General features: G+C 48.9%; 1 protein-coding gene across 1 annotated transcript; it reads right to left on the bottom strand.

Annotated features, from left to right (window-relative positions):
- Positions 1-50: 50 nt before the first annotated feature.
- KY (kyphoscoliosis peptidase) lies at positions 51-27437 on the bottom strand. Its single transcript, XM_026075534.1, has 13 exons — positions 27293-27437; positions 26947-26958; positions 25864-25926; positions 23406-23468; positions 20502-20581; positions 19566-19593; positions 18706-18756; positions 16496-16578; positions 16009-16117; positions 12294-12411; positions 6789-6977; positions 6000-6190; positions 51-5008 (listed from the first exon to the last, which is right to left on the bottom strand). The coding sequence occupies exons 1-13, from the start codon at positions 27411-27413 to the stop codon at positions 4104-4106; spliced, it is 2013 nt and encodes a 670-aa protein (XP_025931319.1). The 5' UTR covers positions 27414-27437; the 3' UTR covers positions 51-4103.
- Between the last annotated feature and the right edge of the window lie 537 nt (positions 27438-27974).

The following is a 27974-nucleotide window of genomic DNA, read 5'->3' on the forward strand; positions in this document are numbered from 1 at the left end:
CTAAAAAATATGCCTGCTTCCTTGTGGGCTGACTTCTTTAGGTGTCTTTTTGTTTGTTTTTTTAGAAGTAGAACATCCCCCTCCCCATTCTAGATGAAGAACTTGGTGCTTCCTGTTATCCTTTTCTTTGTATTTCCTTAAGTGATAAATAATTCAGAAAGGGGGGGATTCCTGTTGCTTCATGGGAAAGAGCAAACCATTGTGTCCTGAAGAACTACTGATTTCTAGCGGGGGAGAAGATCGGCCTGGGAAGCTGTTAGTAGTGTTGGGAAGACAGACTTTACTGGCTGTCAGGAGGAAGGTCTTCTGCTGTAGGTAATCACTGGCTCGGCTCAAGCAGGTGAGTGTGTCATGCAGCCTTCTTTCAGGCATGATAGAAGGGGCACTTACATTCATTCAGTAAGAGTTAGAAACACAGGCTGTTGCCTTGGGCAGTAAATTCTATATAGAAAAGTCTGACCAGAAGGTAAGCTATGGGACTGAGTGGATGCTTGACTTAAAACAGAAGGTTACAGTATAGTTTGTGGTAAGCCCTGTGTGGAGGAGGCAGAAAGTCTTTGGCTCTGAGGTGGCAATAGTGGGATAGAGTTCCTGGGAAGCAGGTGTGGCTAAAAGCTAGTTTTTTAAGCTGGCCTGACAATGCTTGCTTATATATTCCCAGGAAGAGGACTGGAAGGTTATGGGATTCTTGGCAAGTAGAAATGTGCCAGAGACCATATCTACCTCACCAGCGGCCTGCACGCTGATGGAAGCAATCTGAGAAGGTCTTTTAAGTACTGGCTGGTTACATGGGCTGTTGGGACAACACTAGAGAATGTCTGGAAACTGTCTTAAAAGGGCCAAAGAATATTAAAAAAAAAAAATCTTTTTTCCCCCCGCTCATTGATAGGTTGTCAGGCATGGCCAAGATGTCTTGGAAGCCCCAGCAGCAGTGCACATGCTCTCTTTCGTGCCTTCTCTGTTTGCAGATGTGCAGTGCCGTGGACTCTTGTGTGTTTCTGGAGATCCTGTGCATGGACAACAGGGGAGGAGGACAGAGGTTTAGCAGCCAGTGCAATGAGTCAAACAGTTACCTGGTCTTATTGCATGGCTCGTTTTTGGGCGCGTGCCTTTCTTATAGCTGGCATGGAAATACTGTTAGCATCCCATTGGATACGCTTGTCTCTGTGCCACTGGTGAGGCAGTTAACTAGTGGGTGGGTGGAAGTGCTGAGAGACACTTGCCAGAGATAGAGATGTTCAGTTTACCTTTATTGAGAAAGGGGACATTTTCAAAACACGCTGAGTGCTCTGAATTCTTCGGATTACAAAAGCTGTCGAGCCCCAGTGTGTGCCAAAGGAGAACTCCGACYGGAATGGGAGGGCCGATAGTCTGGAGATAACTGAGGAGTCGGTTCCAGAGATGTTCTCTCAGCTACGCTGAGGAATGTGCATTTTTTATGAGGGGGAGGAGAAAGACTTGTTTATCCCCGAGGGAGATGTCACAGCACGTACAGGCTTCTGAGGTGCTTTTATCTGGGGCTGCAGGGTTTCTCAGGCATTCTCCTCTGCCTTTGCAGTGTCAAGCATCCCTTGGAATAATYGCTTGGTCCCGGCAGCTTTATAATTAATGAAGCTGGAGAGGGTTTTTTGTGTCTTTGAACTCATCCTTTCAATAACACCAAAGGATTTCTTACACCCTTGCAGGGCTGAGCCAGATGTTTGCTTTCTGTTTGAAACAAAAATCTGGAAGTCTGTGTGCAGCGCTTCTGTGTGCACCAGCTGGGCATCCCAAAAGCGGAAAGCTATTGCAGGCTTTGCCTGCCTTTAGCGAGAGGCAGATGCTCTTCTGTGGGTGTGATGTGACAGCCCGTTGGGTCACCCTTTACTTTGGGGGGTTAAATGAGTATGTGGGCTTGTATACGTGTGCATCGTTACAGGTATCTGAGTTTTGTGGCGTTGTGTACGGGGAGGAGGGAAATGCTCCCTGAGATTTTTGCTAGGCGGAGGGCAATAGTGTATGAATTGTCCTTCCTGCTCCCGTGGGATAAATTTTTTTTGTCTTGCCATCTTGAGACAGAAATAGAGCACACAGAGAGATCTTTTGAAAGGAAGTTTTGGAGGTAGAGGAGCGTGGGCTGTATTTATACCTGTGTAGCTGGGCCGAGAGGCTTTACCATGGTTGGCCACCGGAAGGGAGCCCAGGCATCTGCGCATGTGGGACGGTGAGGGTCTTGGGAGGGCTGGGGCTGTGTGCTAGCCCCACAGAGCTGCCTGTCGTAGTTGCCTGTCACTGCGGTCGCAGCTCTGAAGACACGAGACACGAACCTGGCTGAACAAGCATCAAACAGTGGAGGTGGAGACGGATTCAGTCTAAAGGAGAGCTGGAGAGATAGCAGTTCACCTRGTCGCCTCTGCATACATGTAAGTGAACATGGCACGTCTGTTTGGGTGACTGGTATCCTTGACCCTGTTATGTGGAAGTACTTTCCTTTAGTTCTCAAACCCTCTCTTTGGGGTGCCTCCTTATCCCTCCCCGTTGCAAGAAGTGAAGTAAGTGGCTGGATCGGCTTGGCCTGTAACAGAAAGCTGTACTGAACCTGTGTCCTCCTTGATCTGAAAATAGGATCTAAAGAAAAAACAATTCCCCTGCTATAGACCAAAATAAATGAGGGCTGTCTGTGCCTACAGAGAAGGCTTGCTTTCACCTTCAAGGTCCGAGGCAAGCAAAACACCCCTGAGTTTTTTCTGGTATCTGCATCTGTGCTGTTCGGTATGTGTTGCTGTCCGGGGAATGGATGCCTGCTGGGCTACAAGGCTTGTTAGTGTTCCTGCAGGGAGCTGCTGCCAGTTTTTGAGGGCAAAGACACTTAGCTGTTTGGGGAGCTGCTTTTGTCATGTGCGCAGCCTCCTTGTCTCAAAGTATGAAGGAAAAAAGCCTCAAACCCGTAAAGCATTGCTATTCTCCCGGCATTCTGTAATAAACTTTGTTAAATAATGCTATTTATACTTAAAAGCTGTGTCTCCAGTAGCCTGCATCCTTTTTGAGAGCTCTGCTACTTGAATATGGCTCCAGGTTCCCTGCACACTTACCAACTTCCTTAAAATCAGAGCTTGAGTCTGGATTCCGGGGTAGAGGGAACAACCTAGGAGGGACCAGAGGTGGTGAACTAGCTGGAGGTGAGGGGCAACCCTTCGTTATCATGTATATAACTTTTACCACCCAGTCATGCGGGGAGGAGAGGTATAGAAAGCACACTGGAAAATACAGCAACTTTGCAAAGAGGAGTTTGTATCATTTGATCAATGAAATAGAATGCAAAAGCATAACAGATTTATTTTAAATTCAAGTTCAAACATAATATCCCTCGGGTCACGCTAACAGTTGCGGACATCTGAATCTCTTATGAAAATGTTGCTTGATCTTATGACTTGTAATGCAGGTGAGGTTCACCAGAAGACCACCTCTGCCTTATGCGTGTACATTTTTCCAAGGCTAGGGCACCGAATAAAACTTTCTTCGTGATAATGAGGTCACTCAGCCTGTAACCCCTTATGTTCATTAATTCCAGTCTTGCACAGATGAATTGGAATAAGGAGTGATTTTTGAGAACTTTTATTCTCCATTTTGCTGTGGTTTTAGTTTTGGAAACACCTTTATGCTTGAGATATGATCATAGTATTAATATTGCAGGAAAAGTGTTTACAATTCAAATACACTAATATAAAAAGGTAAAAATTTTGTTTATTGGATTTAAGATGCAGTGTAAAAAGTCATTTTGCAGTATCACTTAAATTTGTAAGACAATGAAGTGCACAAGAAAACTTCGCATTCTGTATCTTCTTCCTAACGCTTTTCTCTTCTAGGATGTATTTTGCAACTAGACTAAAGATAAACAGAAATCTGATTTAAATATCCTTAAATTCCTCATGTTCTACATCACTGCTTAAAAATATAGGGTGCTTGCTTCATTCTGCTGTGTAACTAGCTGGATTCCTCTTGGAGTAGCCATAATAAGACTTTTCTTATGGTCCATAGCTAACAATCTCATAAAGCCTTATTGCTTTTAGGCATGTTGAAAATGTTGGTTCATGCAGGTGAGTGAAAAAACAAGGGAGAGTGTTTTACTGGGCCTCAACTTCGTATTTCAGAACATGTGAGTAAAAACTGTGGTTAGCGTTCTCGTGCACCATCACAAACACCTCTGTGCATCCAGAAGTGTTGCAGGTTCCCTGCCAGTAGCCGTCTCTACTCCGGGTCAGAGGATAAGTGTTGTCAGCTTGAACGAGCACCTTCGCTATCCCGTGCAGTTTGAGTTTAAACTGAACGTTGCGATTCGCTGGCAGCAAGCTGGAGAGCGGCTCCAGTATTTCGTAGTCTTCCGCCCACTTGCTGTAACTCTGAGGGAAAGCTGGCCACTTAACTTCAGTGTTCAGGCAAGAGATGAGGTAGTTGAAGATGTAGTCATAATTGCCAGGATCTGACTTCTTCTTGGCATAGATTTTCAGAACAAAGTTCCCTGCGTGGGGGAGGTGGATCTTAAGCTCAATTTGGTTCCCACGATGGATTTGCATGATGTGCCGCCTTCTCATGTCCTCTGTGAGGCTGCTGTTATCAGAGTGCAGTGAGGCTAAGACACTTATGTCTTTGCCCAGGGTGAAGGTAACAGAACACCGCCCGTCGTTGGTGTGAATGATGGGGTTAGGGTGTGACGGCCTCAGGAATCCTTGCCGCTCTGAGAACCAGCTTGGTCCAACAGGCTGGTGGAGGTCCTTTGGGAAACGCATGCTCTTGTCCACAGACTTGCACTCCAGGACATATTCTAACACACAGTTGTAGACATCTTCTGAGGCTTTGGAGGGCTTGGCAAAGATCTGCAGCTTGTGACTGCCTGTCTTCTGGGGATAGACTTCTAGCGTCATTCCGTGTTTTCTCAAAGTCATTAAACCGTGCTCCTGTATTCCCTTCAGCTTAAATGTAAATAACATGGAAGAACGGCAATCCACCGATATAGCTGCTTTTCCATTTACTATGAAATACAAGAGAAAAAGAAAACGCATAGGAGTTTCCCTTAGTGCATTTTTGTGTGTATGCCCTATCCTGGAAGACTAATGTGTCCCAATGAATTGCCACTTCCTTCACAGTAAACTGGTTACAGCTTGTCAACTGTTGTCTTAAATGAGCATCCTTCAAAGTGCAAGGTGAAGAGTGGCTTCTGTTTGGGAGATGTCCTATTTTGAAATAAAATGAAACAGAACTGTGGTCCTGTAGAATATGAAAGTCTATGTGAAGTGTAGCTGAAAGTATCATCAGCCCATGTGCTCAGGACCTGATCAGACCCGATTTCTAGTCCAGCAGTTGCTCCAAGCAACTTCAGAGAGGTGCAAGAACCCTGCAGTGCACAGCCGTGAAATAATCTTCCTACGAGTCCACTCCCAAACAACTTTAAGACAACATTAAGTCCTAAAATCTTGTTGCCTTTCAATTTTAACTCTAGGTGCTCTTTGCATTTGAAAAACAATTATCTAGTGCCTCGGCTAAAATCTGAGAAAGGTGATTTTGTGTGTGTGCCCTATAGGTCAGTGGTGTTACCTGAATAGGTTTGGTAGGAGCTGCTGGACGTAAGGTGCTGAGCAGTTGCATAAGAAAGCGCCTGTTTATGCATCAGTAAGGCAAGCTTTTGGAACACRGTAAAAGTTTTTGTTTCGTTTTTGCACTGGAGTTGCTAATACCAAGGCTATCTCAAATTGCAAAATATAATAGCAACACGTCTAATTTCACACCGCTGATACTGATAGGGTAAGCTATCCTCAGCTGCTTGCTGAGGCTTTCTTTGGCCCAGGGGCTGTAACAATATTTTTGCAGCTTAAAGCCAACCAAACCAACCAACCCCTTGACCCTCCTGTGCCCCAGGAGCCTAGGAAGTGCTGTGCTGGTAACTCATCAAAGCAAGGGTGCGTGGTGAGTGCAGGGCTGCCCAGAGGGCGAGTGCTCTGCAGCTCCCCTCCGCAGGCTGTTACCTGTTTGGATGACCCCTGTCGCTGGGTGTGCGGCCAGCAGGCCCAGCGTGTAAAAGGTACTGTTGTGCAGCATGTTGTTCTCGAAATCTTTCAGCGCCAGAGCTGGTTTAAGAAGCTGCCAGTTACTGTTGTCCGGGAAGTGGTTGTTAATGAACAGAGCTGGGTGGGTCAGAAAATAAAACTCATTGTACCTGGAACAAGAAGGAAGAGATTAAAGGAAATAGAGTAACTATAAATAGCTAGTTCTGCTGCTGCTAAGTGGTAGTGGTTTCAACAGGAGGAGGCTGGAGTGTTTTGGTCTGCTGAGAATCCGTGGGTTTGAAATCCTCCAGGCAGAGGAGGAACCTGAGCTTTGGTCTTCCATATCCAAGGCAAAAGCTGAGCTTTTGGATAAAACCAGAGTATCTTTCTCCAGGAGCCACCACGGGCTCCTGGAGAAAGGCTTGGCTTGTTGTTTAAGTGTGGGACAACCCCTTAGGCAGCTTTAAGCTGTGAATCAAGTGCCACGCAGTCTTGCGTAAAGTGCCTAGCCCTGCTGAAGCTGTGATACATGAAACTAGTGTCTCTATTCTAGCAGTTACATTGCTTCCTGCTGAGGGTCATTGCCTTTCTACAGGAACACCCTCCGTGCCCTGTGTAGGCAGCCTGGATACCTTGCTCAGGGCTTTGGGTCTTGCTGTGGGGCCTAAAATTTGGCACTGTTTGGTGCCTCTTGTATTCACCCATCAGCTTTCCTTCTGCCTTTGTTTGTGGTGGGTTTATGTATTAACATAGAGATTGGTCCTTTACCTGAAGGTGAACTTGCTGAAAGAATCATCAACAGAACCACTTCCCCAGGTGCTGTCGAGCAAATGCCACCTTCCGTCAAGATAGACAGCGTTCCAGGTATGGTCAGAGTCCCCTGTAAAGGTCTGCCCCATCTTGTACCCGTACCCCTTAGAGTATCCCGATAACTTCATGCACTGGATTCCTGCAATGCTAAGAAGAAACAGTAAGATGTAGCAGGAGACTTCTATTTTAAGCCATTTAATGCACTTCTGTGAAAGGACATGAGGAGCAAAATCAGCACTTCTGCAGAACTTGAATCCTGTAGTCAACTGGGACCAAGTYCATAAGCTCTTTATGTGCCTCTTTGTAGCTGAGTTTTGTGGGAGTTAGGGGTTTTAAAAGTCTGAGTATGCAAGCGTAATTCTTTTTGAAAACTAGAATCCTTGACCCTGGTGACAAACTACTAACACTATTGTCCTAGATAYCTAGGTTATTCCATGTTCTAATTCATGGAAACCTTTCTGTTAGCTGGGACACCTATTCTTGTTGATATGCCAGTCTCTGTACTTTGTGCAGGGTTCCTTTAACCGCCTTCCCATACCAGTATATCAGCACATCTGCGCAGTCTTTTTGCTGGCTGTCCAGGGTGTAAAACTCTGGGCACATTGCATCTGTGACAAGCTGGTGGCTCTCCCTACAGCATGGCATGATCTCCTCAGCCTTCTGTAGATGGGCAAGTCCTCCTCTTTGACTAGTGACATCAAGTAGAGACTGTGGCTTTCTGGGCTGTGGGAGTGAACAGCTTCATACGAGGTGGGCAGGTGACAGGAACCCAACGCAATGATGCCCAAGGCTGTTGATGTTGTATAGGGGCCACTCTTTCTTCCTTACAGTCTTTGCACAGGCACTCGGACAGTGTCCCACTGGAGGAAGGGGCCTTTCTCTGCCATGTTTTGAATCTTCCCTCTTTTGCCTGATGCACCAGGCCTCAGTTCAACATTTGTGGAGGAAGATGACAACATGTGTTAAATTGTTCTCTGTCTTGTCATTCAGTGGAGTCCCTTTGACGCTGTCCACAATTAGCCCATGTAATTATAAAATGAGAGTGCGTTTGTGCATGCTTGCGTTCTCTCTGAAATAGTGGGCCCAGATGTTTGACACCAGTGACTAAGATCTGAGACCTCACTGGGTTGTAGATGCTGGCTTAGTTTCCTTAAAGAGTGAACTTGTGTTTTCTCAGAGCACAGATGATTAAAGAAAGTCTCAGTATTTTTTTATAATGAATGCCTGTTGATGTGTAAATAGGATTTAAACAAGCAATATGTTAATAAGCTCTCTGCAGCTGACAGCGATGGATTCTAACGTTGGCATCTTATTTCAGCATTGGTCTAAACTTGCTTCACTTAGAGGATTGTTTTGTGTAGGATGGTACTGTTTTTTTTCTGCTTCATTGAAAAGTATGTTAAATGGAACAGCTATCTTAAGTAATAAACTGTGCATGCTTCAAGAGCAAGTTTATCTGCAAAATGTGGATTTAACTCGGTGTGAAGAAAAGTGATATGTATGGGAAAGATAAGTAGCCTGCTATGAAACGATGGACAGATGCTTGGCCAGTGTCGGACACTTTCAAGAAGTCTAGGGCTGATAACTGAGAGGCTGGCTAGGAACTGGCACTGCGGTAGTGTTTGTAGGGAATACCTCTTTTTCCATGAAGAAGATGTTGGTTTAAAGGGAAGGTGGTCTCATCAGCTTTCCATACAGACGTACTAAACTCAAGCCTGCAAGTCTTTGTATTGTTTAGTTATTCGATACTCCTTCTGTGAGAAAGAGAATCAAAAACAGGATCACCACTGCAAAGAGCTGATTGGGCATCAGCTGGGAGCGCAAATTGGGTACCCCGCGGAGAGAAGGCAGAGGTATGCCGAGAGGGGAGACACGGCAGTGCAACGTTCCTACCGAAGACAGCTAGTACAGAACCAACGCAATCTGTAGTAGGGAACATGCAAGTCAGTGCTCTAGCGTAATGTGGAATAGACTCTTACGCAGGGGTAGCGAGGCACAGCCTGTCACAGGAGGAATTCAAAATGAATATGGCAAGACTGGGAGGAATTCCATTGAGAAACCTGGTATCGYGGGTCATCCATCAAGTCTTTGCCAGCCCTCAGTTGCTCGCGAGCCAAATGCTAACATGGAGCTGGGCAGTAAATCTGGAGCAACTCCACTGACGTGACTGGTGAGAGCTTGGATTTACACGATGTAACTGAGATTAGGAGCTGGCCCAGGAGCTTTAAGGAAGATTTGATCCTAGGAGTTTGAAAGAGGCCTAGTGGGAGCTAAGCACCAAATTCTCACTGACTCCGTGGGGATTGGCATCTAATCCTTCCAGGCTCCTCTAGGCATTCCTCATTGCTGGCATATTCAAACAGAATATTAAGGGCCAAGTTCTGCCCTTTATTCTCTCTGCTCTCACTTGAAGTGGAAGTTAGCTAAGTGCGACAAGCGGTTTGTGCTTGGATGTGTTCAAAGTTCCCAAGAGAAAAGTTAGAGCATCTTAATAATGGGCTCTTTAATAGTAGTTAAACAAAAAACAGCCTAAAAGCATCCTTGTTAGAGCAATCCGGTATTGATGAGAAGAGTGAGTAATCATGTCTGTTGTTTAAATGATTTTTATACAGATAAATTAACCACACAGAAGGAGGACTGAGAAGATCTACAGAAATGCTTAAGGTGGGTGGTATGATGATAGAAGATGACCTAAGTACATGGTGGGCTAGAAGAACTGATTTAAGAAACAGCTGGCAACATCTGCTTAGTGCACCAAGATGGTTAAAAGCTAAGTTGCTCTTCTGTTTCAAGAAGAATGGGAAATAGTCTGGATCCTATTGCAAGTGTCACTTTAAAATTCAATAGCACTTTCCCTTTGATTCCAGGTTTGACTTTGATTTCAGGTTTGACTTTGATTTCATCTAAAGAAGCAGCACCTCTGGCTTCTCCAGAGGGAGACAGAAAGGTTTATACTTGTGGTAGGTACTTGTACACTCCGGTGCCTGAGAGGAAAGAGGCAGTTACTCCCTGTAGAAAAGGTGAAAAGCAAGAAGAGGTGAAACCTGGATTATTTGCAGACTAATTCTAAATAAGGAGATGCTCAGTGGTCAGAACTGCAGTCAGTTCTCCTAAAGATTGTGCTGAAACCCCTGAAGTGCAAATGATTGTTTTGCCTTCACTGCTAAATCTGGTAAGTGAGTTTCTCCCTGCATCTAGGCTAGGTTTGCCTTAAGTTGAATTAATGCATTTACCCTCCCCGATTCACTCGGCCAGGCTACCTCCTAGAGTTTGGTTGTCAGCTGAGATGACAGTTTTTGACAAATGCTCCTAAAATATTGGTCCTAAACTTGTTTACATTCATTTCTGTTATGGCTGATGTTTGGAAACTGATGGTTTGTGACTAACTTCCCATTATAAATGCCCACCTTTCCTCTATGACAGGACTCGGAGCTAATCAGAAGAAATTTGGCTGCCGAAGCAGCGGCCAGGGGTGACGGCGTCCTGTTTACAACAGGAACTCTGTGCTGACACTGAAACAATTAGGACTCAATCAGTGTCAACCATTGACTTCAGCAGGAGCTTTGGGGGGCTCCTGGTGATTGGCAAATTGGGCTGTTTGTTAAAGTTGCCTCAACAGGAGCTAGGAAAAAAAAAAGCAAATTAGAAGTCCCCCTTTCCCCATAAACCTTTAAATAGGATGGCTGCTCTTTGCCTCCTGCCTTTATGCTTAGACTCAGCATAAGACTTGAACACTGTGCAAGAAGAAATAATGAGGAGATCTTCTCACAAGAAAGCTGTCTTTGGTTATAGTTTTTCAGTAGAGGAGTCTATGGGATAAACATTTAGCTATTTTGGGGGGCAAAAATAATAGACTGGATGGCTGGGAGGTTTTCTGAATGACAAAACAAATAATCAACCTGGAACTGAGGAATTGAGGAGAGTAAATGAGCAAAGTTTTTAAATAATAAAAGGTATCCTTGGAAGATCGCTTTTTATAAATGAACTAAGCATATGCTCTTTAATGAACAGATGCTAATTTCCCCCACTTTTTCTAATTGCTGTTTCCTAAGATACAGTGTTAAATTCATACTTGATCATCCTATTTCTTTATTTTGCTCTTTAGAAAGCAAGATCAGATATCATGCGATACGCTGTTGGTTGGAAGTGTTTACCACATTAGCAGCTGGCACAATATTTAAAAAATATATATATGTGTGTAGCCTTTTCCCTGCACATTTTGTTTATTTAATGGTGGAAAATCTCCCCAAGTCTTTTTGGATGGTGTGGAAAGCCAGTCATTACTGAAATGTGCCACTTAATAACTGGGGTGTGTGTGCATGTGTGTGTGTTTTTCTCTTCCAAAGGTGACTTGTAAATGGAAGCTGGCCTGCTGAGAAGGGAACGGAGTGATACTCCGCGAGAGCCACCTTGCAAGCACATGCTCTTAGGGAAGTACGGAATTAATTTCTGTTAGTTGGAGGCCCCTTCCAATTTTGTGTCTCCGAGCCGTCAGATCCAGTTGTCTCCTTTTAGACAACCCTCTCATGTAAGGCTCGTCCCAAACTTAACAGGCCCCTTCATTGCCAGTCTTCGCTGCTCTTGTAAGCCAACCTATTGCGTACAGCTGTGAGAAGTGAGATACTGTTCCCTGCTGTGACGCTCGGTTTGCCTTATACAACAGCTATCTCGTTTCTCTGCCGGGGTTGGAGAAATGTGAGGGAGAAGCAATTTGTGCTACATTCATATGAAAGGCATCTGTGCTTTCTGCCAGGGAATGAGCTGCCTCTTATGTGAAATGGACTTGTAATTATTAAGCCCTACTCCCTTTCCTTTATGGGGTAAATGCTGCTCATTTGTGCAGCTAATCCCCGGTGAAGTCAAAAGTTTTTGTAGGCAGGAGAATGGATTTTAGTCGTTACATTCCGATGCATCTATAAAACAGGAATTAGAATATTGACCTCGACTGTGAAGAGACTGACTGCTGAAAACACTGAGGTAAGTGCGAGGCGGTATCAGTATGGCAGCCCTGCAGCGGAGGGAGAGGGCATTTGCAGAGGATTTGGGAAAGCTCCTTCTGCGACGTCGCCTACCTCTTACATGGCCGTGTGTTGCAGACAACGTTCCTTGTTGTTTAAGTCTTGCCATGCTTTTAACCTTCACGTGCAGATACTCAAAGGGAAAACCTAGCCTCTTCTAACCAAATTATCTCTGTGTTTTCATCTGCCATTATGTTAATGCAATGCGAAGCTCAGCAGATGGCACAAAGTAAATTATGCTGGGGAGGGGGGAGTAAGGAGGGGGATGAGGAAGCAAAATTGACCTTTGTAGGACTTGCTGCTATTCCACAGCATGGTTTGAAAGCTAAGGTTCCAAGTCCTGCTTAAAGTCACATTAGTCAATGCGAAGGCAGACAGAATAGGCACAGAGATGACAATGAATGTTAATTCTCCCTGGCATTGAATGTTTCTGAGCTTAATTTACCTGCACATTTGCTCAAAGAGCCCAGCGTATCCCTCACAAATGCTCTTCCCCGTCTGAAGCACATCTATGGGTTTGCACGACAGCTGGCTTTTGTTATGGTAGCCCACTACGTCGTATTCTGCAGGAAGGAACACAGACTAAAGTTCATCCAAAAGCCTGAGGCAATAGGATCGATGGGCAGCAGAAGCAACGCTCAGATTATTTTCCATCTCCGTGAGCACAAACAACGAGAAACGAGCTGCAGTATGTACTACACAAGGATGTTTCCCTTGTGGACTCTTGCGGGGAGAGGGGACAATATCTCTATCTCGCATCACATGTATGTGTCTTCTGGTCACCTTTCGTTCCAAGACTGGGCTTGGATTCTGTGGTCAAATCCAAATGGGAGGTTATTTGCACCTTTTTGGAGAAAACGGGCCTCCTCAGGGGCATGCCTCCGTGCAGGGGAAATTGTAATCTGGAGGTAAAATACAGACCTCTGCATTTGAAGGAATCTGACTCACATTATTGTCAAAGGAAACCATCGAGCCTTTTGCACTCTTTACCAGCGATCTGTATTAAAAATACCTGGAAAGTCTTTTGTTGGCAAACACCTGAAATGGTTTATTGTAGGTGAGTCATATTTCAGTATAGGCAGGGCATTAATACTTGGAAGGGGAGGAAATCTTGATTTGTTGAATGAATGCAGAAAAGCAGCACAGCAGGGTTCCTTCAAAAAGAGCTTGAGAAACTGGTCTGGGAAGGTTAATTCAATACTTAGCAACCTTGGTCGTGTCCATAACCTCTTTCTTAAAATACGAGCATAGTTTTCTGACAAAGCTCTGAGGAATGCTGCGTCAGCTGATTCACCCTTCCTTTAATGCTGTGGAAGAGGAAAGAAGCCGGCAACACGCTGTATTTATGCTTTGATGAAATGCTGCAACTGCTTGTCTTTTATGGAAGCGGCTCAGCTAATAGGTGCCTCGGGGCTGGCCCATGGGGCTGTAGGAAGAGGCAGGCTCTAGACCTGCAGCTTTCACTGGGTCACTGGCGAAGCTGCAGAACACTTTCTGAGGGGTAGGGAGAGCTAGTTGGCTGCACAGTCCTGGCTCTCTTTCTTTTATGCTAGTTGGCATAAAAGATAACTAAAAATGTGTGCGTTTCTTTTAGTGCTACTGCTGCATGGAGGTAGTTGTGAATCACAGGCAGGCAAGGAGCTGAATGGGTTGGGAGAAGCTACCCAGGAGGCAGCTATCTCGCTTTAAATGAGGTCCAAACTAGGATGGGGTTTATAATTTCAGTCCTCTTTAAGGCACATTTTGTTTCTTTAAGCAGATTTAAATTCCTAGCACTGTATTTGTTTCCTATGCATGTAAATAGGGGTCAACCTATGCAGGAAGGAAGGAGAATAGGAACCCAGAAGGTGTAAAAAAAAATATTGTGGAAAGATCAAAACATACTTGCCAGGGACCAGAGACACCCTGAGAATTGTATAAGGTGGGTGGATTCCTGGTCAGTTCAAATCAGGCCAGGCATCCCAGGTGGACCTGGGCTACGAGTGCAAATGTAGGGGGTTCTCTGAGGAACCTTAGATCCTGGAGACTGAATCTCAAGACAGTATAGGCCATTTAACCCCAGCTCTTAAATGGAAGAATCTTAGCCCAAAGGCAGGACTCTACTATTTGTTTTATGCCTGATATGGTCAGTGTCCCTTTTCCTCAGGAGATGTCTCCCATATTGAGGATGACGCTCTGGTCACTTAGGACTATTCCATCTCCCACCTTTACTTTTTGTTGTTGACCCAGACAGTCATGGACAGAAATGAGTTAATGTAAAGGCAGTCTGAATGATCAGCAGCCAACTGGAGTGTAGTGCTGGGATGAGTCAAATTCTCGGTTTCGTGGAATGCAGTAAAATCAGCAGTGTGCAAATTTAAGGGCAGGACTGAGGCTGTTTGGGACTGACCTAACTATGCTAACGGTGCAACTGCTGGCAAAACTCCTACTCATCTCAGTGGGAGTGAGATTAGGCCAATGCTTCCGAAAATCGCTCTTCTGCTTTCTGACATCTGACCCGTTTAGTTAGTGAACTGCACTGCACCAAACCTGCTATCAAACCTGTAGCTCAGCAGACCCCGTGCTGCCCATCTCTTGGGGTATTTATCATAATTTGAGCGATTCGAGCATCGCTTATTGTTACATGTGTTGTGAATTGGCTTATGTTGAGACAGGCTGCCATGTCCGGCTTCTGTCTGTGCCCTGAAGCTAGGAAAATATCTGCCACTTGCATCCCTGGCCGCCTGCGCGTGGAGCTGCCAGGGATGCGAGTGAGATTAAAACCAGGACGCTAATTCTTTGGTCCGAGGCGCTGTGCAGGACAAGGTTAGGTGCCTGCCCTGCAAAAGGCGCCTGAAGAGTGGGATGGGCGAAGAGGCAGGAGGCCGGGGTAGGGCGTGTGGAGCCGGGGCATGGGAAAGGGGCTGGGGCAGTTGGGGCAAGGATTGAGGGAACGCAGAAGAGGCGAGGGGAGGAATAGCTGTACTTCTTCCTCTCCCCGCAGGAGTTAATGGGGAAAAAAAATACTTTTGCATATGTTATGCAAAATGCAATCAATCTGCAAATCCAGTCCTCCCAGGGAGGCCTGGGCCAAGGAGGTTTTTCCTCCCTATGATGTGCCAGATTGGAGAGGCTTTCCCTTCTGCTGCCTCCTCTTTTTGTCCTCTGCACGTGCTGGTTATTTTAGAAATGCCGGTGTTTGAGGTGGAGTTTGGGAGGAAGGGCCGGGGGAAACTGGCTGACTGTGATTCTCAAGCAGATTGAGGAAGGAGTGCAGATACAGGCAGGGACTGCAATCAAGCAAGTGACAGCGTGTTTTATGGAAGTTGGCCTCCCTGATGTGCTGCTCTGACGTGGGCTGATGTGCACGCCAGTAGGATTAACACAGTCAGACACCAGGTAGAAGATGGAGCATGAGATGTATCCACAAAACACAGGGGCAAAGCTGGCAGTGAAAACAGCCAAGAGGCAGGGGTCAAAGGCAAAAGGGTGCTTTGCCCAGGATTAGCTATGCTGAGCCCAGGGCTGGGCAGTCACAACTGCTCCTTGCAAGGGGTTGTCTGCTGCCCGAAGAGGGGGAGCAATGGAGAAGCTGCAGAAGTAGCTGTGGTGACACTGAGCTGGGTGGGCAGCCTGGTGATGCCTGGGAGATGAGGCACCTAATACCTAGGGTGCAGCAGCAAAATCCCTCCCAGAGCAAAGGCGGCAGGATGCAGGCTGCTCCGGGAACAGCTATATGGGGCGTGCGTGGATTCAGGACAGTGGTGGCAGTGAAACTTCTGGTGACGTTGGGTTGCTCTGAATGTGACAACCAAGCCTTTGGTAGTTGGCAGCCTGGTTTTATGCTCCAGCTGCTTAGATGATAGTAAATTATATGGTAACACCACTGAATAAATCGAGCAGGAGTCGCAGGCTTAGCACATGGAAAGAAATCATGTACAGACAAACCTTGTAGGACCTGGAAGTGCTAGGAGAGGGAGTATGGAAATGGTGATGGTAAATAACCTCTGAATATATTTCTGGATAAATATATACACGTATACAACTCTTCCTTCCACCCACTGCAAGCCCTTGTGTGAGTCTGCCCACAAGATATATAGTAAACTGCAATTGCAGTGTAATGAGAGTGACAGCAATGGCATTATGTACAGAGGCTCTGTCAATCCAAGGTCTCAGCCTACCTATATGGTGGCATATCCACATCCAAATGGCTCGGACTTTCTCCAGGTCAGTCCGGGCTTGTTTAAGCAGGGCTGTAACGAGTTCTTCTACGCTGTTCTTGACATTTACCTGTTTGTAAGGAGAAAGCATTGCAAGATTGTAATGACGAAATGGTGTGGTGGATCTACCTTTCCTCCTGCTCCCTTATCCTGCTAACGCTAGGAGGACCCCTGCCAGCACTCTGCTCTAACTTGAGCTTCACTAATAATAGAAATACAAAGCTGTAATTCCACACTTCAAGCAAGAAATATTTTGGGTCTTAGTTTTCCTCCTGGAGTGGGATCTCTCTTGCTGATGTATGCACAGAAATGTTTTTTCACCGTGGACTTTGAGGCACTTGCCCGGTAGCTCAGACTGAGCTGACATTAGTGCTTGCAGCTAGGTTTCAAGGAGCGGCCGCAGTGGAGTGAGTGCTGGGAGGGGGACAGAGGCGAAAGCATGACTTACTTTTAATGCGTAGGCATCCAGCTTCTCAAATTGCTGCAGGTCTACTGGCATGGATTTCAAAGAGGATTTGTCCCATGGATATGCTGTGAAGAAATGAGTTGTTATTGTCTCAGGGGAAATTTTTCCTGGCTGAACACTAGAACAAGGGGACACAGCAGAGCTTCCTGCCTCCTGTCTGGTCCCCAGAGGCATTGCCCATCAGCAGGTGCTTAGAAAGCAGGGGACACCAGGGCACCCACAGGATTTCCTTGCCAGCTGCGTGGAGAGCAGGGTTCATCCTGCCTAGCTAGTATAATCTGGGCATAGCTTGAGCAGGAGGTGCCTCTGCATCTTCAGCACTGCATAATAGCATAGAAAATCCCAGAATATTGCGTGTAGGTGAGCAAGATGTAATGCAGAAGTACCGGGGAGCATCTGTGCTGTGGATACCTTAGCAAAAACACAGACCTTTTTCAAATCCGGCAAAGAGCTGCATTTCTTCGGTTAGTCTCGCTGAAAAAGATGGCTGTTTTGCCCAGGAAAGGGCCACGATTCTGCACAAATTCAGGCATGTGAGTAACACTGCACGGGGAGCAGTCGTGTTGAAATCGATGCGCTTACTGCTCTGTGTGCATCTTTGTAGGCTCTGGGCTTCTCTGTGTGGATGAAGGTGTAATAAGTTATCCTAATTCATCCACTAGCTTATTTCTGTGACATTTTCCAAATGAGCTGACATTTCTCTCACCAGTCACTGAGCTACCAGAGCGTTCCAGCTGCAGCTCAGCGCACAGATGGATCAGATGGACATCTCCCCTGGCCCGCACTCTGTGCTCAGCGCTCCTGTTTCTTCTGAGCTAGCAAGAATTGAGCTCTACAGCTCTCTCTCCCCCTGCTATGTGCTGTCAAAGCCATTTAGGACTAAAGACATTTTTCAAGGTATCTCTGTAGGATTGTTATTTCTCAGGAAACAAGGATTTAAGAGGTCATCAAATGAAAATGCTGTCGTGCAGCTCCAAAGTGCTAGAAGAGGTGAATGAATGGTGCTTGTAGAGCTGCTGTTTGCTTAGCGATGGGTGGCAGGGAGAAGGCAAGCGCCTCGGGCTGTGTGCGGGGGCACAGAGACTTTGGCTTATTGTGTACTGGTTTGGATATGAACCTTGCTAGGCGGGTGGGATATCCCTCTGCTGCCTGGCTGCCTGCTGCCTTGTGCCAGTGGGATCCAGAYGCGTGAGAGGCGGTGAGAGCTGCCTATCTTAGCTGGAAACCTGGGGGCGCTCCTGAAATCTATTCATCGTATTCCTTCTCCATCTCCCCCAAATTGGGCTCTGGCCTCCTTGCCATCAGCTCCCTCCAGCCCTCTGGGGGGTTGGCCACCTCCTAGTGCCTTTCCCCTTCACCTTGAAAGTCTGTGTCTGAACTGCAAAGATAGCTTGCTAACACGAGCCTCGCTCTTCTCGGAAGCCTCTGCCCCGGGGAGGGATTAGGGGAGCGGAGCTCTGCGAGTCTGGCTCGCACGAGTGTCCTCGGCTCCGTGCGGCCTCCCCATGTCCTGGCGACGGTGGAGCCTGCCAGTTAGGACACAGGTGACCAGCACCTGCTGTCCTTCCCCGCGCTGGGTAGGTGCCTGTCTGCCAAAACCTGGGTGCGAGCACGCAGCATCTGTTTCTCTAACAGGCTTGTTTGTTTATCTCTGTTTTCACTGAAAAGGGCTATTACGCTGACCTAAGGAGAGATAAAGCAGATTTACACATTTAAAGGTTCCTATTCTATACAGCTCTGAAAATTACTTTTTGCCTTTTGGGAACTGGATGGTTTTTTAAAATTGGTTATCAGTTTTAGTCTTTGTCAGGTTATGGCTGCAAAGGCTCCCTCCAGATGCAGGGTCCTCCATTCCTCATGTAGTCTTGTGCTATTACCTTGGCAGTTAGAAAATGTGCATCATGCCTCTTTACAGAGAAGCCTTCCTCAGATATGGAGAGCCTTGAGAACATCTCAAGTAGGTGTGACATTCCCCAAACCATCCTCTTTTACCACCCAGATAAATAGAGGATAGGGAAGCTGCACCTACTTGTGATAACGGAAATTAAATCACTTGTCAATGCACTTTGGTTTAGGTCTGGAGCAGAGCAAGTTCTGTTTCTAGGACTGATGGGCTTCCCRTGTGGGGCTGCCCCACATTGTGCCCAACTGTGCCGGTGGCATCGAGCTATGATGTAACAGGTAATAGTTACCGTGCAGGTCTTTTCCACTCGGTGGCCGTGGGGCTTCAGTCTTTTGGAAACCTGGCAAAGTGGAGAAGAGAGCGTGAGTCAAGCAGCTCTTAATAAGAGAGAAAGAACAGACAAAAATAAGTGAATTTGGTGAACCGGCTTGGGTGGAAGAAGTTGGAATTCAGGCTTTTCTCTGCCCATTTGCTTGCACTTGGACATGCAAGTTAATCACATTGGGGAGAGYGGGCACAGAGGGTAGAAAGCCCCCTGGATCATCACTGTGCCCTGCTTCCCCTCCCCGCGGTCTCGTGGCTCTTGCAGATGCCACATTCCCGAGCAGTCAAACATCTCCTGTTCTAGCCTGAGGGCTGGGAACACCAAACCCCTGCTCACCACCCAGCCAAACTGCTCGTGGCATGGAAGAAATGAGAGTGCGTGCGTGTTGTGGAGAGATCTGAGCTCCAGCTCTTGCCTGAAGCAGTTGTTAGATGATAACTTTGCAGAGAGCCCTGCAGCAGCTGGAGGGATTTTTGAGGGACATTGCAGCCTCCAGACTGTCACCACCTGTGTAATCCCATGGCCTTTGGAGGAGACCCTCCCACCCCAGAAGCAGAAGGATTTTGCTGTCACCACCAGCTGCTTCTTAAGGTCCAGGCACTGGCAGGGTACAGCTGCATCTGCCCAGCAGGGAGACCGGGCATAGGGCCACCTCCAAGCAGCACAGTCAGCATCTGACCTCGGGTGCTGGCAGCTTCTCAAGAGCTTCAAGATGACAGGCCCCAGCAGGGGAGAAGGGAGTCTATCCCCTTCTGGGAGCAACTCCCCTAAGCCTGGGCGCGTGGGTTTGCACGGAGAAACGTGCTGCAGTAGAGCAGCCTCACCTTTGTTGTCCCGGCCTCTCAGACTGGGCTTCCGGAGACCTGCAACGACGGCGGCACAGTCGGTTAAATCACTGCGCTGCTGTGGCAACCCGTACTCTGGCTCGAGGGGCCTCTCGTGAGCAGTGTGACGCCCTGTCCTGGCGGCAGCCCCCTCGAGCTCCCAGAGGCTCCCCACAAAGGGAGGAATGCTTCCCCGTTTCCCGTTGGCCTGTCCTTGGTGCTTTCTGCTGGAAAGATGTTAAGTCTATGGGCCCGGCCCACATTGTATTATGCTTTAGAAACCTTTTTGTTTCTGTTGGTAGTGGTTTATCCACTGTGGTGGGAAGGTTCTGCCCTCAGCAGTAGCCTCCAAGATGTGGGGACTCAATGGTGTCAAGAAGTGATAGCCCTGGAATGACAAATGAAGGCAGATGTGGCTTTACCTACTCCCAAGAGGTGGCTGTTCTGAGGCTGAAATGTGGTTGCCACTCTGGTGGTTGCATGTTCAGCGGGGTTAAGGCTGAGAACTGAACTTTACTCTTGCCATTTTGCTGTTTTTAGGCTCCCCTCCTAAACTTGTTTGCCTGGGAGTGTACGTGCAGGACACGTCGCATGGCGTCTCGCCGACTCCCGCAGAGACACCAGGAATATTTGTGATTCCCTGGCCACCGCAGTCCCTGAAGCTCCGAGCGAGGCACCAGCTGTGCCCGCACGCGAGACCCTCTCAGTAAGGGCCCTCTGGCCTGCGCTCACACGAATGCCCGAACGCGCCCTGCGCTTGTGCTGCAGCGCTAGCTTTTCCTTTGGAAAGCATTTTGCTTCCTTCCCCAATCTCATATCGTCTTTCTGTCACCGCGATGCCCTGAGCGCCGCAGCACGCGGACGAGCCGGCGACGCGCTCTGCTGCGGCACGCCTGCGAGGCTGCAACTTCACTGCGCCAGCACGTCAAGCAGGGCCGTACCTTTTCCGAAGGAGAGTTTCTTGAGCAGTTGTGGGGTGGTGTCTCTGGGGTGTATCTCCACTGTCACCTGAGTTCCTGCAAGAAACAGCGAGAAACTCTGTAAGAAAGGGGAAACAAGCAGCAAGCGAATGCGAACGAAGAGGGAAATCGGTGCAAGGCATCAGGCTGCTGAGCCCAAGTCGCGTTGTTCATTGGGAAGAGAGTCCTGCTGCTCGGGGGTGCTGGCCATGCGTGCGGGAGGTGCAAACGGCAGCTCCTCTGGGCTCCTTTCGTGCTGGGTCCGGGACTTCCTGCCATGGGGCAAACCCATCTGCTGATGCCCCTCTCCGAAACGGCGCTAAAGCTGACTCTTAACTTTAGCAAAACGGGAGGTACCTCTGGCATTAGTGACGGTACCAAGCAGGTCCATAAATAAAGCAGAGGTCCTCAAGGAGGATTATGCTGTGGTTTAATGAGTGTTTTGGTTTTTTTTTAAACATATTAAATGTTTCTCAGTGGAGGTATGGTAAAAAGATCATCAATTTCTTTCACYGATTTTTCTCAGGAGTAAAATAGAAAAAGATGCAAAGCTATGAAAGAGGTTTGACTTGTGATATTAAAATATCCGGACAGGCTATTGCGTCTAACAGGCAGAACTTCGTCAGAGCCGTCTGAGGGCAGAAGCAGTTGGGCGCTGAGAAACCCACACTGTCCATGTCACGATTCTCAGAGAACCTCACAAGAAAATTTGGGGGTCTTTTGTTTAAAGTTTCATTCTGAAAGTGAGAGAGAATTAGAAGGGAAAAAAGCTAGGGGGTGTCTTGCAAAAAATTCTAGAACTTTTTGAAAGAGACTGCATTTTTTGGCAAGTAGTTTAGAAGGTTTCTTAACCTCGAGGTTTCTCTGGAGGACTTTGGTACACTTGTGGGCTCCTCGTTTTGGATCAGACAGTGAGAAGTTATTTTGGAGACTAAAGGTCAAGATGTTCATGTGTCCTGGGACTGCCATCTAATAGCCCTTGTTAGCTCTTGCAATTTCATCGAGAGTCTCCTGACATTTGGGGTTTTCCATAAAACCCATCTCTTGGAACAAGTTAATTAGGTGGGAATCTGCACTTTCATCAAAGAATAACTATTTCTCAGAATTTAACTTTAAAAAAAGTTTTGTGTCTCTTGCGATTATGCAGAAATGTTCAGTGTCATTTAAACCTCAACAGCAGAAGGTGAGAAAAACTGTACAAACTGTAAAACCCTTCTAAATCCTGGAGCTTGACTCCAGTTCTTGGATGGTTGCAAATATCAGGGTGTCAGGATTAGAGCTGGTTGGTATATCGCATCAGTTAATCCTGAAGCAAAAGGTAGTTGTTTCTTGAAGGCACGCCTGTGTGCAAATAGTATGATTTTCTCAACATGTCTTTCTTCATTTTTGAAGATTATTTTTATCTTTTGGATTTTTGTGGGGTTTCTTGCTGACTTCCACTTTCTCCATTTTTCCCCATAAATTAAAATTCTTCATTCTCACAAAGCAGATTTAACAGTGAGGAATGCATTTTTTTTTCTAGTGAACTTAAAAGACATTTAATAAATCCTAAAAAGTAAGCCCATAGACATTTTTCTAAGTGATACATCTGTCTGCTTTAAAAACTAATGGTATGAAATGGCTGCTGATGTTTTYATAGCACTTTTTTACTGTTCCCAATCAAGACCTACTTTGTGCGGAAGTGGCAAGCCTTTGAGTGTGTGAGCACTTCTGTGGAACTGACAGAGGAGATGAAACGGGAGATGGTTCTGTCATGAGGTATAAAGATATTATTTTGACCTACTGCGGAAACGCTTGCTATTTTTCCGGTTCTCGCCTGGATGAGTCCCGGCAGTGCTTTGTGGAAGAGCTGTGCTGGCGCTGCCCCGGCAAAGCGCTCTAGTGCAGGGAAGGCACCTTGTGCAGTAGATCCCTATGAAAGGGATCAACTCTTAAACTGAACTTTTGTGAGCATTATTTTTTCCAGTCCTCACCCCCTTCCACCAGTACTGGTGAGAGTATGKTTTTTTTGCTGGTCTTTTTGGTTACATCTGTGCTGTGTCCTGGCGGTCAGGGAGATGGTGGAAAGGTAGGTGCTCCAGGAGCACCTCCACGCATCCACAGCGAGAGGACAAGGGTGCTGGTGGCCCCAGCYGCCAGCCTTCCCGCTGCCCTATGGGTGGCACGGGCTCTAGGTAAGCCATACGTGCCACCTACCGTRGCAGCAGTGATGCTGGGCTCGTTCCCACCTTGTCTGTTTGCCGTTACCGTTGCAAGGACGGATCAGGTGCACGGCGGTGGTGTGCCCTGGGACAGCGTGTAGGCTGTCCACGTGGGCTGAGGCTATGCCCTGAGGAGCAGCGCGCTCCCAAGCGTCGCCCTTGCCGGCTATACCTTGAGCTTGGCCGTGGCTGAGCGTGGGCTCCCAACGTGGACCCCAGGGAGCTTCGGCTGGGAGGAAGGTGTGGGCTTGTTCTGGGGTCCAGGAGATCTGTGTTAGGTGGGCTTGTCAACCCGGCTGTCCTGCTGGAGACGCACCTCTGGCAGCTGAGTGCTACGGTCGGGCTGGCACGGGTCTGCCGGGCGAGAGCTGGAGGGAGGCCTGGGGTTCGCCGGGAGCGCTTTGCCAGYGGGCGAAACCCAAGCGCACGGGAGCAGGACTGCGGGAGCTGTTCACAGCTTCTGCTGTGCCCCGAGTGCTCGGGCTGCGGAAAGCCCAAGGAGCCCGAGAGCTGGTCTGGGGTTTTAATTCTTCCTGCTCGAGATAAGGAATCGTCAGCGTGGCTTTTTTTTTTTTTCTCTTTTGGGTGTTCTGAGCCTATTTTATCACCAAAAAAAACTCGAGCAGGAGCTGTCTGAAGCCCTGCCCTGAAAAATCGTTATCCCTTGGGTCACCACTCACCTTCGTTGGAGTAAGAAGTAACGGCTTGCGTCTGCTCGTAGGGCTCCCTGGGGACTTGCTGGCCTGATTGGATGAAGAAAAACATCTCAGTGCCTCGGCGAGAGGGGAGGCGTGCTGATGGAGGTGCCCAGAGCGGCGGCAGATTAAACCCGTAAATTTGCTCGGCAGCGAAGTAAGTAATGACACCGCAAACCCGACTCGCCGCTCCGGCTCGCGAGGCGAACGGTCCGGCGGGAGATGATAGCGTGTGGCCCGGTGCCAGGGGCTCGCGCTCGCATGGCGCGAACAGCGGGGGAAAGCGGCCCGTCGGGAGCGAGCCCTGTCGCTCGGGGAGGACGTTGGCTGGGCGCGGGGAGCTGCTTTGGGGAGGCCTGGCTTGGAGCGGAGGAAATTTGTCTCTTTGTGGGGAGCGCTGGCCCGTGCACGGCACCTCAGCGCCGCCGGGGCGCGAGCTGCCCCTTCCTCCCCGGCGCCGGCTGGGACCGCCGGTTCCCTGCGGCAGGGGCCGTCTCGCCGGGGACGGAGCACCTGGCGGGCCCGGGGCTGGGGGTGCCGAGCGCTCCCGCGTTGCACGCCGTTGCACGCGGCGTAAATCCATCCCTCGGGGCTGCGCTGACAGTTTGACAGCGCGGTCAGCGAATGCCGGGCGTGATGGCTCGCGTACGGCTGTGCGTGCCGGACCCTGCCGCAGGGAGGATGGATGCTGGCCAGGACGTGAGGGCGATCCCTTGCTCTTTTTCAAAGTGTCATGGGATCCGTGTCCTGCCAGCCACAAGAGACCAGGGCAAGGAGCCTCCTTTTGACAGCTTGTCCTGAAGGCCAGATACCATTCGTAACTCGTGGCTGTGACAAGAATCAGGCCCGTGAATTATGAGATTTTGCTGCACTGTATGGGGCAGCAGGCTGTTTATTGCCGTATGGTTCAGGGTAGGCTTATGTAATACAGTTTGTAAATATTGCAGCAGCCCCAGCTGCTCAGCGGCGTCAGAGACTTCATCAAGATGCTAACGTGGCTGATTAAAGGTGAATTTATTAACCCCTGTGGTGCTAGAGGATCAAGAGCTCTGTCTGTTCTTTTGACATCAGAATTTCTTAGTGATCCTCAAGGGGATTTAAATTGTGCCTAAGGCAGAGCTGCAAGAAAAAGTTTCCCGTATGCAGATCTGCACTAAATCCTCCTAGTCCCGCAGTTAGTCCTGCGTGGTAGCTAGTCAATGCTGTCCCTTCGCTCGTAATAGATGCTCTGGCTTCTGCGCTGCAGCAGAGTTACAGACCCTCCTGAGCATGACGGAGGAGCAAGGGAGCGTTCTGCAGAGATGGGTATTTGTCTGCTTTGTGGAATTAAGGTTTTTGTTATCTGGTGTGTGATACCATCAGATTTGTTTTTTAAAAAAAGAAGTTGTCTCTTGCTGTGAACTATCGCTTGCTTGCTCAGTCTGGGAGCTTTATCCGGCTGCCACTGATTTCAGAGGGACGTGGATCAGGACTCCTATCAAGCAGTGTGCTGGTAACAGCCACGGCTTTTGTGTGCTGCTATGGCTGGTCCTGCAGAACCAAAGCTCCTGTGTAGTATAACCGGAATCAACTGTTTGGTACTATTAGGCCTAACTGGTGTTTATTCTAATGAACTGGCTTTTTGCTTGATCTTTGTCCCTTGCCTTTCTCTGCTAGACATCGCGTTGTGTTTAGACTGCCAGGAAAGCGAGCGTGCTGGTCTGGTTCCCTTCCCTGGGAGCTGCTTGTTCATGTTGCGCCGCAGTCCTGCAGCACGGTTGTGTGCAGCCAGGGATAACCTCTTCAGCCGTTACTTCTAACTGTTTCAGGGCAGAGAGGTGAGGAACTGGCAGGGGAACATTCAAGACTAGCAGCCACATCTTTCCTTGAGAGCAGTCGCACCTGACTYGCCCAGCTGCGCTCAGCAGTCTGAGGGGCAGAGAGGAGGAAAGGAGTGGTGGGCAGGCAGGTTGAAAACCCAAGCGTTTCTTGCACGCAACAGATCCTCCTTAAGCTATGCGAATCCTGGGGAAGTCTCTGGAAGCTCTCTCTGCAGCCTGAGCAATTTGGGGCACTGAGTTTCCCCTGCCATCAGCTGGCTGTGAAATGTAAAAGAGCTCCATGCACCTGAAATATGACCTAGCTCCGTGACAGCTTGCGGGAGAGTCCCCTGCCCACGGTGCATGGGCTCTGCGGTGTGCCACCGCCGTCCTGATGTGCACCCTGCCCACGGGGGACGGGCGAGCTCGGAGGGGACACGGCCCGTCCTGCGACACGTGACCCCAGGGCCTCCGAGCGCCTTTAGCAAACCCCGCCAAAGGGCTGAAGCAGATGGGTTGTCTCAAGCACGTTGTTGCTCGAGAGGCACAGCTGGGTGCTAAAAGCCTGCAAATGGATTTTGTGTACTGTGGTTAGTTTATCYGCAGCCCGGTTTTCCCACACGTAGAGTGAGAAGACAACATACCGTTACAATCTCTCCCCTTCGGTGGCTGTGATCTGTTGTTTCCATTTCCATCCTCCTGTAAACCTGTAAAATACAAACACGAGATTGGCAGACGGTCCTTCTGCATGCAGCATGGCCCCAGGAACAAAACACAGATACAGGCAGAATTGCCCCGTGAGAGGGGAGCACGTCAACTAGGCATTATTTCTGAAAAAAACCCACTCAAAAATGCTGTGGAGTTGTCAGTCATTAGATCCCTTCCCATTGGGCTGCTCTCTCCTCCTCTGCAACCTGGATTTTAGCATGCATCAGCCCTGCCTTGATGGGACCCAAGCTTTGGTCTCTGCCGTGCAGACCAAACCTCCCAGCTCGTCGGGGGTCTCGGTGAGGGATTTCCGGCACTGCAATATGTGCATGCCACTTGCGCGTACGAGGTTCTGGCGGGGGCTGAAGGCCAAGCATCCCTAAATCTTTCATCTGATCCATCACAACAACTGAATTCAGGTGTCATCAGGAGACACCTTTCCTGCCTCATCTGTAGTATTTGTTGCAGCCCCTGTTGCTGGAGCATGAAGTGCCAGAAGGGAGACAGTACAATCTTTGRAACCTGAGTGGCTTCCACAGGGCTTGCTTGTATTTGGGAAGCTMTAAGATGCCCCGTTAGATGAAGCATGAGCATACCTGCTGTGTCGGCCCTGCCTACCCTTGCTGACCTGGACCTGGTTGTATGATAGAGCGAGCTTTTCCCCAGGGTTTTAGAGCTAGGGCAGAAATATTCCTTTTTTTCCTTTCAGCTCCTTGCATTTGCAGAGCACAGCCGTAGCTTTTTGGAAGATCCCCTGAAGGGATAGCAGCTAGGCCAGGGGAGACTGTCCCAAACTGCTGCTATAAATGGCTCAGGGTAGTCATCGCTGGAGACAAAGCCTAGGCACACTTCAAACCAAACAGTTTTGTCCCTGGGTTCCTCTGCGACCGGCGCTGGTCTGGGGCTCAGCAGCTGAGCTCGCTCCCTGCTGCGCGAGCCTGCGGAGGCTTCTCGGGGCTGTCGCAGGACAGAGCAAGGTGCAAACACGGTCCTCAGATTAGTACCCGTGCGCGTGTCGCCTCCTCCGCGCCCTGGCCGCCGAGCGGGACGCCAGAGCCGGACGCTGAGCGACGTGCAGCCCGCGGCGTGCGCCGTGCCCTGCCCGTGCCGTTGCGAGAGGAGGGGTTCTCCTGCACGAGAAAGGACCTGCGAAGCCAAGCTGGGTTTCTGCGAGAAAGTTTGGAGTTTGGGGGGTTTGCAGCGTGCTGCTTTAAATAGAAGGGGTAGAGGAGAGAGACGGGCAAAACCCCAAACCCTGTTCCAAAGCTGCCGCTCCACTCAGCGTCTCTGGCGCTGCGTCTGCAGCCCTCCCCTCCCTCGCCACGAGTGCAGGCAGGGCTTTACCTGGGCGCGGGGCTGAGGCACCGCTTTCCGCCCGTCTGTCCCTCGGCACTTTTTGCTTGCTCGTTGTCTTCTCGGGGTGGACAATAAGCAGCAAATTGATGGTGACTGCACTGGGATCTGCCTTAAAGTCCATGGTACCCATCAGAGCATTGCCCCCGCGCCCTTCCCTGCGCAGAGCTGCCGCCGCTCCAAGCCGCTGGCTTTGTTTTCCGCCCTCGGAAAGGCGAGTTGCCTGCCCCCCAGGCAGGGCGCGCGCGGGCTGGCCCTGCCAGCTGCACCATTAGGGCGCTGCCAAAGCCTACCCTAATGAAGAGGTTACGAGTCACCTCTGAAAGGAAATCGCAGAAGGGATCCGTTTCCTAACGCGGAGGAAGGAGCCGCGCGGCAGCGGCAGAGTTCTCGTTTCGTGCCCTCGGCTCCCCCCGCCCCTCGCTGCCCTTTCGGCTTTAAGCGCTCGTCTGCGCTCAAATCCCCCGAACGGCGCTGCTTAGCTGGGGGGCCSTTCGCTTTCTGAAGCTTGCAGAAATCCTTACAAGGCTTTCTGTCTTGGTTCGCACCCGGCGTGGAAACTCCGGAGATGCTGGGGAATATAAATAATAACAACAACAGCCGCAAAGAGAGGGCAGAGGGAGGCGGCAGCTGCGCGGGGCGGCTGCGGCGTCGTGTTGCACGGAGCGAGCTGCTGGAGATTGGGTCCTAGCAG

The sequence above is a fragment of the Apteryx rowi genome, unplaced genomic scaffold, assembly GCF_003343035.1.
Source record: "Apteryx rowi isolate R43461 unplaced genomic scaffold, aptRow1 scaffold_406, whole genome shotgun sequence".
NCBI lineage: Eukaryota > Metazoa > Chordata > Aves > Apterygiformes > Apterygidae > Apteryx > Apteryx rowi.